Source organism: Hoplias malabaricus, chromosome Y, assembly GCF_029633855.1.
Source record: "Hoplias malabaricus isolate fHopMal1 chromosome Y, fHopMal1.hap1, whole genome shotgun sequence".
Lineage (NCBI taxonomy): Eukaryota > Metazoa > Chordata > Actinopteri > Characiformes > Erythrinidae > Hoplias > Hoplias malabaricus.
In genome coordinates, this window is record NC_089820.1 from 63623234 (window position 1) to 63640555 (window position 17322).

A 17322-nucleotide genomic window follows, 5' to 3' on the forward strand; every position below is an offset into this window, starting at 1 on the left:
TGTGTCTGCGTGGGTTTCCTCTGGGTGACTGTCTGTGAGGAGTTTGGTGTGTTCTCTCTGTGTCTGCGTGGGTTTCCTCCGGGTGACTGTGAGGGGTGTGGTGTGTTTTCCCTGTGTCTGTGTGGGTTTCCTCCGGGTGACTGTCTGTGAGGAGTGTGGTGTGTTCTCTCTGTGTCTGCGTGGGTTTCCTCTGGGTGACTGTCTGTGAGGAGTTTGGTGTGTTCTCTCTGTGTCTACGTGGGTTTCCTCCAGGTGACTGTCTGTGAGGAGTGTGGTGTGTTCTCCCTGTTTCTGCGTGGGTTTCCTCCATTGTTGTGTGAGTTAAAACCAGAACCTTTAAAAATAAGTAAACGATTACAGGTTGAATTTCTCATAACACTGAACATGGATTCCCATCCTTCAGCATAAAGAGCCAATCAGCTTGCTGTTAACAGAAAACCCCGCCCTCCAGCAATAAGACTTCTGGTTGTGTAAAGCAGTAAGTGAACTGCAACTACAAGTCATTAGGGACTTTTTTCAAAATCATTTTTCAATATTTAAAATTTACTTGAAATGAAAAAAGAACACTTTATTTAAAGTATTTATTTATAATATTTATAAATCTTGTTGTATATTGAAATGTAATTGAAAGGGTAATTTGATTTGAAACTACAAGGCTACTTCAGTATGCAGAGCACAGCACAGATCCTAGAAACACAGAACACAGCGAAACGAGAAGCAACAGGAAAGCCACCACATCACCTATCACTGTGATCCCTGATGCGCATCGGTGCCATCAAATCCTCACTGAAATGTTTTGAAATCTAAAGCCTAAACCCTTCCTAAACCCTAAAAGAGTACAGGCCATGGGTCAAACTCCTTATATATACCCTTAATAGTGTACTCATAATAACACACTGTCCACTCTACTCCACTCCCTGAGGAGACCCGCCATCGCCAGGTGCTGAGACAGCGATACAGAGCAGATCCACAGATTACTGGAGGATTAATGGACTGTTATTAGAGAAACAAAAGAAAGGATCTGGTGATAAGACAGTAATTAATCACCCAACAAAGCCAACAGTAACAGTTGTGGGGATGTACAATCCCAGTGTTTTGGTTAGAACGTTCCCTTAACGTTCCTAAAATGTATAACCTAGTATTATGTTCGGAACATCGCAGGAACGTCTTTTCTGTAGGATTACAAGCTCTGACCTTCTTATAACCTGGACAAGAGCGGGATGTGTGAAAAACCCAATCATGAAGAACCTCATGACTGAAAAGAGCACTGCAGGATCGTTAAAGGATGGAGGAGGGTGGAAGAACTGTGTTGGCATCCAACAGCTGGTGAAGACGTTTGCTTAAAGAACTAATAGGCATCAGACAGTTTTAAAAACAACAGAGAACATATTAATTGTACTTCTGCATTTCTCCTAAAATACAAACCCAGTTAGACATTAAGTCACGCTATCAACACTTTAATAAATGCTGGCATAAGCACAAGTTCTGGGAAAATATAGTCCCGAGTCATGAGATCCAAGTCGAATCATGAGTCAGTAAATTAGGGAGTTGAATGTGACACAAGCTGAGAACTCTATGATGTAGTAATAACATTTCACAACACAGTCAGCAACTATTAAGACTTTAGAGAAGGATGCTTAAGTAAATGCCAATATACACATAAGCCCCATAACACATCCCTACACACACACACACACACACACAACTCCGGCCTGTGCTGCTTCTCTTAAAGTTTCATTTTCAGCTCAGTGTTTTCTAACAACACAAAGGAATGGAAAGTCTCTCTCTCCCCGTGTCTCTCGCTCAGACTCTCTCCCGACAGAGAAGGGAACTCATGCATTTCCTGTTTGGTGTGGTGGCTGGGAATGCCTGAGCCATTCTCCTCCTTCCCCTCTCCTCCCTCTCTCTCTTTCTCACACACACACACACACACACACAAACAAATACACACCAGTGCTGCAGCCCTGAAACCATCCTCCATTTTACACATTTTCACACTCCCCCGATCCTACATTATTCACATAATCCAATGTACACACGCTTCTGTGTCTTTAAATACAAGGCCAGAGTTCATTTACATGCATTTAAAAGAGCCACAGTGAGGGGGAGCTGTGGGAGCTCACTGACTGATGTCACAAGCCCAGTAGCTCGACGCAGTGGTGAGTTTAGCCCCGAGTTCAGGTTAAAAGACAGAGGAAGGAAGCTGAAAACAGGCAAAATACTCAGAAGACCCCTCACTCGACTTTGTACTCACAGGTATGAGGCTTTATCTTATAAATATGTGAGATCTGAACTGGAGTTCGCTGGGATGCCATCTGTTACGGTGCCTGTAAGCTGGACAGCTATGCTTCTAAACAGTGTAGAACTGTGCTGAAACACTTCACTCGACCCGCGCTCACAGATATAAGGCTCAGCGCAGCCCGATAACGTGCACGTATATGAAAAATATAGATAGCGTTTATCCCTAATTACATATTCCGTTTCGAGCAGTTTAGCCCCGCCCACTCTCAGAAAATACAAAGTGTGTTTCAGGCCACCACTATACAAGGAAGCCAATCAGAATGCATCTATTCTATATAGCAATAAATGATTGGCTGATGGGTCCATTTGCATATCACCCCCGTGTCTCCCCCAGAAATGGATGGTGATGAGATAACAACGCTATAAAGCACAGCGGTACTACACTGTACAGTCTGAACATGCTGCTGATTCATTAAATACTGAAGGAAACCTTTACGAAGAGGAGCAGCTTCACTCAGAGAGTGTGTACAGAGAGCTGTGTGGATCAGGGAGTGTCTGGAATGCACAGTTACCAAGCACACACACGCACACACATGCACGCACACACACACACACCATCCACACATTTACTGTCACAAACACTCCACCATTACCTGGTCATTTATTGGACACTAATGATAAAATGAGGGACAGTAATCTGATTTGATTCACTTTATAATTAAACGTTTGTTTTATTTGAATACAATACTAATATCCAGAAATGATGACCATAAGAAATAAAATAAACACCCTAAACACAAAATACATCTAATTTAAAAAGAAGATATGTGTGTGTGTGTGTGTGTGCATGTGTGTGTTTGTGGGTGCGTTTGTGTGTACACAAAATAAATATATAAAATAATCAATAATTAATTCATAAAAATAAAGAAGAAACTGAAGCACAAAGACATGCTAAAAGCAGGACACAAACACAGTTTTTATGCTTTTTTTTACCCATTTTGAGATGAAGGCTAAACACGTCAGTGGGTCGCAGATGTGCAAGGCCACAGGCTCAAGGTGAGAGGAGAGGAACAGCAGCCTCTGCTCATACTGCAAAAGAAACACATACACACAATTAGCATCTCCATCATCATCATCTTCATCATAATCATTCAAGCTAAGTCCAATGCCCATTAAACACTGCATTCTGTGAAAAATCCACAGGCAAGGCTTGGATGACCCCTGAATGTAAATAAAAGCCATCCAAGGTATAATTTACCACTAGAAACGCCACCAAAGGTTTTTTTGGAATTGTTTTTTTTTAGTCAATAATAGCACTTCCAGAAAGAGAAAGTATGACTAGGAATGTTGTTTGTTCCTGTCCTTTTCTTGTGTATATTTGAACAGTCTGAGCAGTAGCAGACTGAACGTTGGAATGTCGAAAAACAACACTGATCCGGTTCTAATATCCAATCTATATTAATTACAGCATATTCGACTTTGTCCAGGTAAAATGGCTTAACCTACAGGGATGCTAGCTTGGTTCATCTGAATTTACACCCAAAGCACATTCCTGAGAAGACTAGGTTTGCTGAGGCTATATGAGGGTGAGGGTGATGTCACACGTGTGTGTATGTGTGTGTGTGCGTTTGGACGTATAGTAAGAGGCGAAGAGCTCAGAGCTCTTATCCTTTTTGTTAAGCCGGTAAACTGAAACTTCCTGCCACCGCACAACACATCAAAGACAGGTGTCCTGCCAAGTTTCCTTTTCTGGAAGCCCCTAACACACCACCACGGACTGTTGGACAGCAGCGGGGGATTTAAACAGAGAGAGACAGCGTGAGAGAGAGGTGGGGAGAGACAAAGAATACGATGGGGGAACAGTGCAGATGAGGGATGTGGGCAGGAGGTCCATGGAGGGAGGCAGATGGATGGGATTAGGGGATTACGAGTGGGCAAAAGCAAGCTAATTCAATCCAACCCCACATCTCACAGCTAAGTAAATGTAAACGAGGGTTCAACATTTTTATTTTGCCCATGTGAAAATTAAATCAGGACAGTGAAGATACTCGGTAGCCTTTATTCACTTCTATAGAATAACTGGGCAGTTAGCATTCTCCTCCAAGCGTGTTGAGCTGTCCACTTCACGTATCACAGAGGAAACATTAGCCTTCATCATCCAAGGCCCAGTTGGTGAGACAGTTCATCTCTAGTCCATTTGTTAATATCGGACACTGGAAAGCACCCAACAATTCTGATCACTTCCCGGTTCTAGAGCCACATTAAATCACATCACAGTACAAAGTTATGTTTTACTCGCCTTTCTTGACAACTTCTCAACAGTACTAAGCACTCCAATCACATAAGATGGGAGAAGAATGTGCTGTAGTGTGTGTGTGTGTGTGTGTGTGTGGGTTCTCCGTGTTCCTCTGTCCTCCTGTGAGTGGCACGGGCAAGTGCAGGCTGCTGGCAGGTGCTGGCTGCGATGGCTATCACGTTCTGCTGGCTCCACACAGCCACTGGATCAGTTTCAGTGGGTGGAGTAGAGAAACTGGAGGGAGTGAGGGACTCTCTGGGCTGGAGATGAAGATGTAGGGGGGGTGGAGGTTCACTGGAGACAAGGGCTTGGTTTCTGCTTGAAATTCAGGGAGAGGAGCACCTTGGAAAAAGCCTTCTGGCTCAACTGGTTCTACAGCCCTCCCCTTTAAACCTAAGGTCCTCCATTTTCCTTCCTCTTTCACACTTTCTCTTCTCCTCTTGTCTCTTTTAAAGGAATAGTTTGGCACTTCCTTTCCACCAGGCGCAGCAAGTCAGCCATGAGCTCGTGTGCACGGATGTTATGAGGTTCATGTAGGTAACAGTGTAAATCATCACACACGACTGAACACGGTTCTGTCACGTTAGCGTACCATACTGCGTCCATGCATCAGTTTTGGATAGATCGGTAGAGTCGTCCCTGGACGTTCAAAATAGGTCTAAAAGTAGTCTGTCCGTCAAGGACATATTTTAAAGGTCAATGGACGTCCAAAATCCATCTTAATAAGTTAGTTAAGTGGTGACCAATCGATAACGTCAGTGGACGTCCAAAACGCATTTTATGCAAGTAATTTATTTCGGGACCAATTAATAACGTCAGTGGACGCCCAAAATACGTCTAATAGTCGTCTTTTCAATGTCTGTGTTTGGACGTCTTTTCAACTTTCATTTTCAACCTTAAGAGAACGTTGATTAGACAGCAGTCATTACGTTATTTCAACGTTGAATCAACGGCTAAATGTTTACTGGGTTTTTAATTCCTTTTTGCACCGTCCAGCTCTCCTTGGACACTCTTCTTGGCCATGAATCCAAGGAGTGTCTGAATCTCTTTGAAAGACCACTGCGTAATTTTACGAGCTGCCGTTGTGAAATGACGACAACCACGAGAGCGCAAGTGCTGAAGAAATACTGGGCTCCAGGCACCAAATTTGGGCGGCACGATGGCTTAGTGGTTAGCACGTTCGCCTCTCAGCGCTGGGATCTTGGGTTCAAGTCCCATCTGGGTGGAGTTTCCATGTTCTCCCTGTGTTCGCGTGGGTTTCCTCCCACAGTCCAAAAACATGGAGGGTAGGTGAACTGGCTTCTCTAATAACTGTCCTGCTGTGTGAGTGAATGAGTGTGTGCCCAGATATGGATTGGCGCTCTGTCCTGGGCAAAATCCTAGTGCCCAATGCAGTCCTCCAGGTGGACGGATTTGTAACGCGTCCTTGGGTCTCTAGAAAGGCGCTATATAAGTGTAATGATAGATAGATAGAAATTTGCAAAAATAAAAAAGCAGAGAAGTGTAGCTATGATGTAATGGAAAAGAACCAACCTCACAGCTACAAACTAAAGAGCTGCCTCCAAAGATCAAATGTTTTGGCTCATTAACTCCATTTTGGGTAAGAGACGTAAAATAAAGAGGATATATATATTTTTTCTTTTTTTTTTACCAAACCATCATTTCTCCACCAGCTCATTTCCCCTTCATCCATCCTCTCCTCTCTCAAAACTGAGTCTCATTTCCTGGTCAGTCACCCTCCTTCACGAGCAGAAATGAACCCCTCATTGAGTAAAATGTGTGACCCAGTGTTCCACACTTCTTACTCCACAAACACGCCACTGGCCGAGAGCACTGCTGCATAAATCAGAGCAGAGGCCCGATACAAAACCCCACACATCACACTTCACGCTTCATAGAAACAGCTGATTCATTTAGCTCAGTGCAGCGCTTCTACAACCCTTCGCTTTAAGCCTCTTCACAGCTCTTTTCCTTCTCTTTAGTACTTTCTCTTCTCTTTCCTGAAAGCAATAATGTGGCTCTCCCCTTACACTGAATGTAATAAATCAACCAAGCCTTGTTTAGCAGCGCAGCTATAAAGCCACTGTAACCAACAAGCAATTATCACAATTTTGACTCAAACAGACAAAGTATGGACAGTGTTCTGATTTCAAAATGACTTTTCCTGTTTATAGTTATGCAACCCACTGGTCCATTGTTAGACATAACAGCGCATCACGTACTGTCAGAAATCACATGAACAAGTTGATGAGGATGTAACTATTACAAAATACATCAATGAACGGAAACAGAGAATCACATTTTAGCTTAAATTTATTCATGCTTTCAAAGATATCTAATGAAATATTATTTAAATATGACCATTTAAAAGTGTAAATCCTAACTCCACTCTTAAGTTCTAAGCTGGTGGGAACTTTAACCCTTTACCTTTGCCCCGTAACCATTAATAGAGCGGTTTGATCGATCAGATGCGACAGAACACACAACCGCTGTAACATCTCTACCACAGACCTGGACCCTTCTGTTTTACAGGAAATGATAGGATACTTTCATTCTCCAAACTGTTCAGGCCGAGGTGGACGTGTGCTTAAAGTGAGATGAACAGAAAGAGAAAGAGGAATGAGTGAAAAGGGGAAAAGCCAAAAGAGAGAAGCAGAAAGAGAGATAGAATCAGAGAGAGAGAGAGAGAGGGGAAAGAGAAAGCGAGCATTTCTGCACACTGGGTGGACCATCCCTGAGGGGTTAAGAGAGAGGGTGTGTGTGTGTGAAGTTAAGCATGGCTGGAGAGTAGAAGCTGCTCTCAGCTGTCACTCCTGACAGGTGGCTCTGATGCAGCCTTCGGCTCCTTCTGCACACGACAGCAGCAGCGTTGTTTCAGGCGGGGGGTAGAGAGAGAGAGAGAGAGAGAGAGAGGGAGAGAGGGAGAAAGAGAGAGAGAGAGAGAGAGAGAGAGAGAGAGAGAGAACACCTAAGGTCAAAGAGTGTCTCAAGCTGGAGGTGCAGGTTGAAGCAAGATGTGTGTGTGTTAGTGTTTGTGAGAGAGAGAGAGAGAGAGAGAGAGAGAGAGAGAGAGAGACAGAGAAAGAGAGAGACAGACAGAGACACAGAGAGAGAGAGAGAGAGAGCGAGAGAGAGAGACAGAGAGCGAGAGCGCTAGCGGTTGGCATCCCACTCTTTTAGAGAATTAGCTGAAGGACGAGTGTCTCACAAATGGCTTTAACGCACCACTTTCTTCTTTTCTCATCCTGCAGCCTGGAGGTTTTTGGATCGTAGCCACTTTGCCTTTCCTTCAAACAGTCTCAAAAATCACAGCCCCACAGCCTGCACCACTCTGCTGTCCCAGTTAACACTGTTCAGTTACTGCTGTGCTTTGATGCTTTCATGTTTATTAAGCATCACTTAATGAGGTGAAAGGCACACTGCTCTTTTATATGAGACATTAAATCATATGGATATCAGTGGCAGTACTAATAACATCCACTGTCACACCACACAACACTACATAGAGCTGATGACCTCAGGCTCATGTGCAGCTGCTCCAGGTGCCATTCTATTGGTCCATGCCTGTCCATAGTGATAATACTAAACATGTGTCCATGATGGGTGCATCTTAAAGAAACTGAAATTATCATTCTGTTGAATGTGTATGACTGTGACTGCACCTGACTTTCTCTCTCTTTCTCTCTCTCTCTCAAACACACACCCACCCACACACACACACACACACACACACACGCCAAAGGGCCTCCCCTCACACATGCACAGCTGCTGCAGTGTAGCAGGCAGACCGGTGGCCACTGAACTCCCACCCACTTCCAGCACTGCGCATTCCAGGCTATTTAAAACTCCAGCCCCAGCACAGACTTCAGCCCAGCGTACACTTCTGCTCATTATTTTATAATCACAGCCCCGTCTCCTCCTCCCTTTTCTCTGTTCTGTTTGATCAAGCCCATCTTCAGACCCCAGACAGCGACAGATAAATGAACACAGCTAAAGGAGCATCAGATCCCGCCACCGACTGCAGACACACAATACAGCCGTGTGGCAGGGAGCTGAAGTAGGTCACAAAGTGTGTTTGGCAGCAGTATGAATTTCTATGCCGTCTCTACTGTACAGCCACGACACACACACACACACACACACACACACTCTCTCTCTCTATTTGACTCCCCCCATCACACATCCTGCACTTTCTTCACAACTTCAAAGACAAGCATAAAAATAATTCACACTAATTTTCAATCGTTAAACACACAATAAATAGATGTGTGTTTAACACACTGCTGCTTTTGCATCACAACGTCTCATAAATAATAAAATACAATAAAATATAATTCACACGACGGGACAAACACTAATGTTCCACAATTAGAATAAATGGAAAACAACTTTAGAAGGTGACATCATAACAAATGTTTCCCAGAGCAATTTACATTATATTTGAAATTGGGAAAATGACTTGAATGAATTTCTGAAACTCTTTGGCTTCGAGTCCAAGAGGAGTTGTCATTGTCCTCCTCCTCTCGCACAAAAAGAAAAAAAAAGAAAAGCAAAGTGCATGCAAACTGTGTACACAAAGGTTCTCCATATGCAAATAGGTGCAATCCTCACAAATATAGTCATCATATATAATAGTCTGCATTATTCATTCATTCATTCATTATCTGTAACCGTTATCCAGTTCAGGGTCACGGTGGGTCCAGAGCCTACCTGGAATCATTGGGCGCAAGGCGGGAATACACCCTGGAGGGGGCGCCAGTCCTTCACAGGGCAACACAGACACACACACATTCACTCACACACTCACACCTACGGACACTTTTGAGTCGCCAATCCACCTACCAACGTGTGTTTTTGGACTGTGGGAGGAAACCGGAGCACCCAGAGGAAACCCACGCAGACACAGGGAGAACACACCACACTCCTCACAGACAGTCACCGCCCTAGTCTGCATTATTAGATACATATGAGGATATATAACAGTTACTCTGCTCATTTCTGGATATTCTAATAAGAATATTTAATGTGGTTGTATTACGATACTAAAATGATGATAAAAGTAATGCTTCAAGGGTTAACTCAGGTTATTAATCTTGTAAAAACTGGCAATGGAAAACAGATATTTTCCTAAATAAACCAAGTGATTAATAACCATGAGAAATTTCAGAAATATTAAGCACAACCCACAACCCAGTGTTGACTCAACTCTGTGCAACTCCAAGTGTAACAGTAACTTTTTAAACCGTTCTAGACCCCAAAAAAGTTAATAAATGTGTTTAATGGTAAACCTGAAACAGCCATTTGCGGTCCATCATCTACTGGGCCTTAAACAGAAGGCTCTTGAGCTCGTGAGCTGGACATTCTCTTAACCACTCCACACCGGAGCCGGCTTTTGATCAAAGTACAGGGCCACATCGGTTCCCGGCAGTTTCCACAGAAACTGACGTTTACTCTGTCACTCAGTGAACCCCACAGAGGCCCACCCACTGCTAACATCTGCCGGCCACGCCCACAAACACGCCCTACTCTCTGCTGTGACCAATGCAGCTGAAGCGGTCAGGTGACACTCAGCAAAGCTTATAAGAGCATGTGAAAGTGAGCGGCTCCTACAATCAGCGAGGAATGATCAGAAATGTTAGTGGCACCATAACAAAATCAGTCCACAGCGATGGAATAAGAGAGACATTGTCCTATACACTGTTACTGTAAGTGTGTGTGGTTAATTAGAGCCGGCCAGGAGACAATTCCCCACTGTATTAAAGGGCAGTTTATATGCAGCAGAAGGGGGCAATGCTCAGCACTGATTCTGGCTGCTAATTCCCATCATAAACACAAGATCAAGGCCTTTTCACAGAAAGTAAAATGTAACCACTCTCTCTCTCTCTCTCTCTCTCTCTCTCGGTCTCTCTCTCTCTCAAGAGATGTCCAAGCACTGATAGGTGGCAGCAGCTTCCCACAGGCCCAGAGCTGCTCTACGCGGACAGAGTCCAGAGGAATCTGTAGAGTAATCCATCTCAAACAGTGCCTCACGTCCTAATCTCCTGGACTTTGGCCTTGCGAGCACACTGATGAGATTTAAGGACAAGTGCGCTCCAATGGAGCAAGTCTGAACACACTATTACTTTATATATTATGTATTACAGCTGTATGGAAATATACAAATGGAAATAAAAGGAAAATCATATACTGATACTGATATGTCTGCATATCAGTATCAGGATTAATTTAATATTTTGCCTCAATTATGACTGTTAACTAATTGTTTTTTTATTTATTGCCCTCACAGTTCACTGGAGAGGCTTGTACTGTAAATATGCTCCAGTATTTAAACTGGGATTTATATTTCTAATGTTACTGGGAGCTTGTGCTTCTCTTTTTTGAGCCACGCACTGGTCATATTTGGTTTTTGTTGTTGTTTTTTGGTACAAACTGCTTCAGTGACTGTGTTTAGCAGTTTAGGTTTTCCTCCATGATGCTTCCATGTGGCAGAACCAAGTTGTGAATGACTACTTCTGCGGTAGTGTGGTTTTAAAGGGACGGTACATCATAGTGGGGTGGCACGTTCATTCAATATAAGATTCTGATTCAATACATTTCTTTAATAGCATACAGGACAAGGTTTGAGATAAAAAATACACATAGAAACCTATTTTATTTTTTACCACCAGCACCATTACATACGAACTAAGGTTGACTTATTTTTCAAACCTAAATATGAGTAAAATTAAATACAATAAGTGTAAAAACAGCTTTACTATCATCTCACAGAAGAGCAGCAGTGTTGAAAGCCAGCTTACAGTGCTATGCTATGCTAAGTATATTTACAGTTGAGGACACTGATGCTACTGATATATTTCCATCTGTCGAAAGATACAGAGTTCCAAAAAGAGGAAAAACCTGCCACACAAGATAGCGTTGGTAAAAACATCACATAAACAGTAGGCCATGTTTCTATACTTTCACTGTAATTTAAAAAGGTTAGGGTTTCAACCAATCAGAAAAAACCTAGCGACATAATAATGACAAGCTCCACCCCCAAAACATAGTGGACCTTAAAGAAAGAATCGCAAATTTAATTCGCAATCTGCAATTATCCCCAGCTTTTGCTCAGCATCGTTATTTTTATCAAATCATAATCCAAACCAAAACAAGCCAAAATTAAACTATTACAACATCCAGAACTTTAACTTTTGGCATCCTAACCTAACCTAACTATTCAACAGCTTGCCTGGAGCTCTTCACCCCACCAGTCTTGTCTGTCTCTATGTAGCACGTCCCCCCATGCCTTGTACACTGTGAGCATGCCCTGTCCCGGTGATAAGAGAGTTAATATTTACTGCAACCCTGTGATGAACAAAGCTACAAAAGATCCAGCAATGAACTTTGCCTTGTTTCCATGTTTTTGTCCTCTGTCCCATTCACGCTCGATCACTTGCTCCACTACAGCTTTTGCAAGTCTTTCTGCATAAGGGAGAAAACAGAAGCTGTAACAACCTCTCTTTAGACGATGCTAAAATCAAGCCAACGAGATATTATATGGAGCAAGTGAACCATCACACTCTCCTGGAATCAAAAGAGAGGAGTACGCTTAAAGACTTTGTCAATTGTCAGTAGGTTTTAGCTGAATGCTAACAAATCAGATAGCATCTTTTGAATTTAGCCGCTTCTTTAGGTCTTTTGTGGAATTGCCCACTCTCAGCTATTAAAAAAACCCTGCAGAATAATGATCCGTTAAACATTATTCATTCATTCATGCATTATCTGTAACCCTTATCCAGTTCAGGGTCGTGGTGAGTCCAGAGCCTACCTGGAATCATTGGGCGCAAGGTGGGAATACACCCTGGAGGGGGCGCCAGTCCTTCACAGGGCAACACACACACTCACACAGTCACAGACACCTACGGACACTTTTGAGTCGCCAATCCACCTACCAACGATGTTTTTGTGAATGTAACACACATCTGTACAGTCTCACCATCCAAACCCCAGCCTATATCCCAACACAACCATTATTTTAAAAAGAAATAGGTCAATACAGAGACTTCATAAAGGAGAAAGAGCCTCCTTTTTCATTGGTCTCAAAATGAAAGAGAAAACTCATGGTGTCTGTTTACGGAGGAAACCCCACCCTTCAATGCAAAGAGCCAATCAGCTTCCAGATAAATCTGAAAGTAGGAAAAGCCCACCCAAAATTGTTTGAAGTTTGAGGCAAACGCTATAAAAACTATTCTATTTTTGTCAGAATTCACCTGTAGTTTTTAATTTGTTTTTAAATCATTGCTATAGCTTTCTTTTTACGATCAACAGGGCATCTCCCTATTTATACAGACAATCATAAGTCTTGTAAAAGTGGAAGTTACAGCCTGGGTGCTTTGTAAAGGTGTGCACCAAAAGGATTCTGGGTATGTATCAAATGCCTCAAAATGTGTAAGTGACGGCAGAAAGACACACAAAAGCGTACAAGTACTTGGGCTCCAGGTTCTGATGTAACAGAGAGGGCTGGCACTCGTTTACTGAGCTTTGAGACCATGGAGAAGAAGCTCCTGTTCTCCATCTGCGCAGCGACTGTCCTGTTTTGTGTTGCTAGAGACGGAAGCAGCCTGGTTTTCACCTCACTGAAAAGGCACTGTGTTTGGCTCATTGTCTGCGTGGCCTCAGGGCAGTTAGCTGAGGCTGTTAAAAGAGATGCTTGGCTCAAATGAATCCCTTGGGGATGAGAGCCAGTATATTAGCATTCTTTGGCTAGCAGACCTTTTCATTATCTCAGATTATATTTACCTCTTTGAAAAGAACACAAGTAGTTAGAAGTACGTTTCGCCAGATGCTAACCTTGATTTTCATATAGGTCTGACACATCTCACTTTAATGTTGTTCAGTAAAAGTACAAGCAAAAACGGCAAGGTCTGTTCTCCCTGTGTCTGCGTGGGTTTCCTCCGAGTGACTGTCTGTGAGGAGTGTGGTGTGTTCTCCCTGTGTCTGCGTGGGTTTCCTCCGGGTGACTGTCTGTGGGGAGTGTGGTGTGTTCTCCCTGTGTCTGCGTGGGTTTCCTCCAGGTGACTGTCTGTGAGGAGTGTGGTGTGTTCTCTCTGTGTCTGCGTGGGTTTCCTCCAGGTGACTGTCTGTGAGGAGTGTGGTGTGTTCTCTCTGTGTCTGCATGGGTTTCCTCCGGGTGACTGTCTGTGAGGAGTGTGGTGTGTTCTCCCGGTGTCTGCGTGGGTTTCCTCCGGGTGCTCCGGTTTCCTCCCACAGTCCAAAAAACACACATTGGTAGGTGGATTGAGGACTCAAAAGTGTCCGTAGGTGTGAGTGAATGTGTGTGTGTGTGTGTGTTGCCCTGTGAAGGACTGGCGCCCCCTGCAGGGTGTATTCCCGCCTTGCACCCAATGATTCCAGGTAGGCTCTGGACCCACCGCGACCCTGAACTGGATAAGCACTTACAGATAATGAATGAATGAATATATTTCAACAATATAGTTGATAACAATATTCATTGTCAATATTCACAAGAAACTGAATCAATTATAAATAACAAATACCGAAAATAAAAAATTCTGTTCTCATTTTATGTCAATTTTTAAAATAAAACAGAATTGTAAATGCATATAAATTCATTATAATATAAAGTGTCTTATTATTATCTCATAGTTGCGCTTGACACAATACATTTGACCCTCTATTCACTGCGTAACCAGTAAGCTGATTGGCTCTTTTTTGTTGAAAGGAGGGACTTTATGGGAAATGAGCAAACTGACTGGCTCATTTGGATGAAGGGCGGGACTTAACCTGTAAAGAGATGCCTTGTTGAGCGTTCTGATTGCCTTGTCAGATCTGACTGGCCGACTGTAATCACGTGATATGTACAATGTATGTGATTGGCCTGTGAGTTTCCTGGGCTGCTAAACCTGTACCATAAAGTCTAGAAAATTCATCAGATTAAAATAAACACTCTATTCAAAATTACAAAGCTCAATAGTGTATTGCTTATAGGCCCAGGTCTGGATCGGACAGGGTTTGGGTCCTCGACCTGGACCACGACTATTAGTGACCTCTGCACTAGAGGCTGGCAGAGTGTCAGAGATACACTCCAATTTATTTCATTGAGGACACTGCAAACACTGAATCAGCCCCATAGAGTGTCAACCATTCGGACCATTTCAACCTTCGCTGCAATGGATTCTGACATTGAGTCACATCATCCAACAGAAACAAATGGGCACAGGCAGATGACAGATGAAAATCCAGGATGGAGGAGGGGCTAATCTGGTAAACTCTTTCCTGGTCTCCCACAACCACGACTCCATTGCTTTTAATGTTCTCTGATTGGCTCTGTGTAATTTTCATTCAAACGGCCCAAATATCAGCATGTAGGGACACTAATGACATACACAGGTGGAGCTGCATATGTTCAAACTAACACTGGGTTAGTCATACAGACTAACAAAGAAACAGTGATATTGAAAAGGAGTGTGCATGTGGCTGCATACATTATTACAACATCATTACACACAGAGCCAACTTCTGAAGACCCATTAAATCATTTCTACATTTTCAAACATTTATTCTTACAAAGAAACAGGATCATGTTTTTGAAACCTTACTGGGGCTTTCATTTAGGGTTTAGATTAGTCTCTCCTCACTCACAGAGATTGGAGTATAACTCCAGGTGGATAGACTTTTCTTCTACTCACCCCCAGTAGGTGTTAATTGTAGGAACTTGGGGTTAAGCTGAAACGACAACCCGAAAACACTACCTTCTCTCTGATCTCAAACTTGAAAGGACCCACAGAAGTTCTCTGAGGACAAGGTCACAAGGTCAGCTGATTAATTTGCATAGTCCATGTACAAAAGAGTGGGAATAATAAAGCTTTATAAGTGAAGTTGGATGTTTTCTGATCACATCCAAACCTTCATATGAAGGATGGAAGACTTGAGGCAGGGAGTCAAAGCTGAGGAACATCTGTTTCCCATTGGCCATCTCACTAGGAGACACAGTGGAGTATCTGGCCAAGCAGTGTGCAGCCTCAGAGCTGCTCCGTGAAGCTTCTCTTCACTGTTGTATGCAGCAAAACTGCACACACACACACACACACACACACACACACACACACAAGGAATGACTCACTGTCCAATTGGGCCAGTTCTGCAGCTAGGCTCAAGCTTGTGGACGTCTAAATGCTACTTTGACTAATACTACACACTACACCAGTAGAAGCTCTGCTTAACCCGGTAATGGAGGCCTGCACTTTCCACATAAATGACTTTCCTCTAAACGCCTTCAGTCAGCCCCTACTCCACACCCATCATCGCGACGAGTATCACTGTAATCAAGCAATTACAAAGTCATACATGAGTGAATGGAGTCTTGTGACAACATCAACACGACTCACTGATGTGGGGTCGTCAGCTGCTATTTTTGCTGCCTCCAGCTTTTCTCAAAGCCAAAAGAAGCACCACAGCTGACCAGCTGATGACCCTACAAGTGGAAAGGCTACATTTCTTAAAGGCTAAAATTCCTAGTAGCACGACCCATCCTGGTGCATTTGCTCCTGGCGCAAAGTTCTGTCTTTAGCCCGGTATACTCTGAGACGTCAATACAGAGGTAATAACAGTGGAATTATTTATCTGCACTGACTTCAATTGTTTCGCTGTTTTTAGGGCATTCTGTTTAATGTGCCACAAATCTGCTTCTTACACCGAAGTCAAAAATCAATGTGGACACTACTTCCTTTTTAAAACCCCACATCAATGACACAGTCCTCTTTGCCTGTTATATACGATCTGCTGTGTCCATAATGGCACATCATGCTTGCTCCCTAATCACTATTTGGAGACGGCCATTCAGTGCTTTGTTTGCAAACCATAACAATAGGCATGCTGTCATTTTGCCCAACGTATAAAAGCTTTTAAAATATAACTCATGCACAAATTAAACTTCATATTTTTGGTGAGGTTCCTTACTCCTGAGCGGCCTGTAACATGAACTACTTTCCAAATTTTGTCTGGACTCTCTTTCTGATTTCAGTGATAGAATTTACAAGACTCTCTTGAATTTGCGATGGCCAAATATACACGAAGAGGATGATAATGCACGTCCGGCATTCTTCTTTGTATCTTAAAGCATCTGTTGTTTGTTCAGGGAACTTAGTTGCGAGCAAAAAGGCCTGAAGAATATAAGACTGCCGCTTCAGGAGGAACAGGTTCCACTGTGTTGCTGCTGGGCCTGGCCTTGTTTCATCTCTCGCTCGCTCTGTCTCTCTTTACTTCCTTTTGTCCTCACTGAATTCTCACATATCCTAAATACAAACGGGAGGGGAATACTGCAAACAAAATAAATAAATGATGGTTGATCATCATCATCGTCATCATATTGACATATGCTCTCATTTATCAGATCGACCTAACGGCTGTGATTTGTCAGAACATCACAAGACACTCAGTGGGAACTCCCAGGACGATAGCAAACAAAATGCTGAGGTACTTGAGGTAGTGCAGTCATTTACATACTTTAGACTCCAGCTGGAATTTGGAAACTCCTCTCTTATTTACAGCAGGGCTCTTCCTCTGCCTCACCCTACCCTTTTAATAGAGATGCAACTGATCCTATACCAGGTATTGCTGTTGGGTTGGTATCAACATTTAATCCCGTAACAAATCCAGTTTGAAATACCACAGTCGTGTATCATGTATTTCTTCCTGTGAAAGAGCAGCATGAGTAGTTTAACTCTGATTATCTATTTTTATTCCTCTGTAAAGTACCTATAAATATAGCACATTTTGAAGCTTTG

The 17322-nt window shown here is 43.0% G+C and overlaps 1 protein-coding gene across 1 annotated transcript in view; it reads right to left on the reverse strand.

Moving 5' to 3' along the window:
* The window catches only part of LOC136679067 (ras-responsive element-binding protein 1-like), a 43366-nt gene that overhangs the window by 18271 nt on the left and 7773 nt on the right, over window positions 1-17322 (reverse strand). The window contains exon 2 of the mRNA XM_066657348.1: window positions 3235-3330. Coding sequence (XP_066513445.1) covers window positions 3235-3238 — 4 coding nt within the window. The 5' untranslated portion in view covers window positions 3239-3330. The remainder of the gene's footprint in view (window positions 1-3234; window positions 3331-17322) is intronic.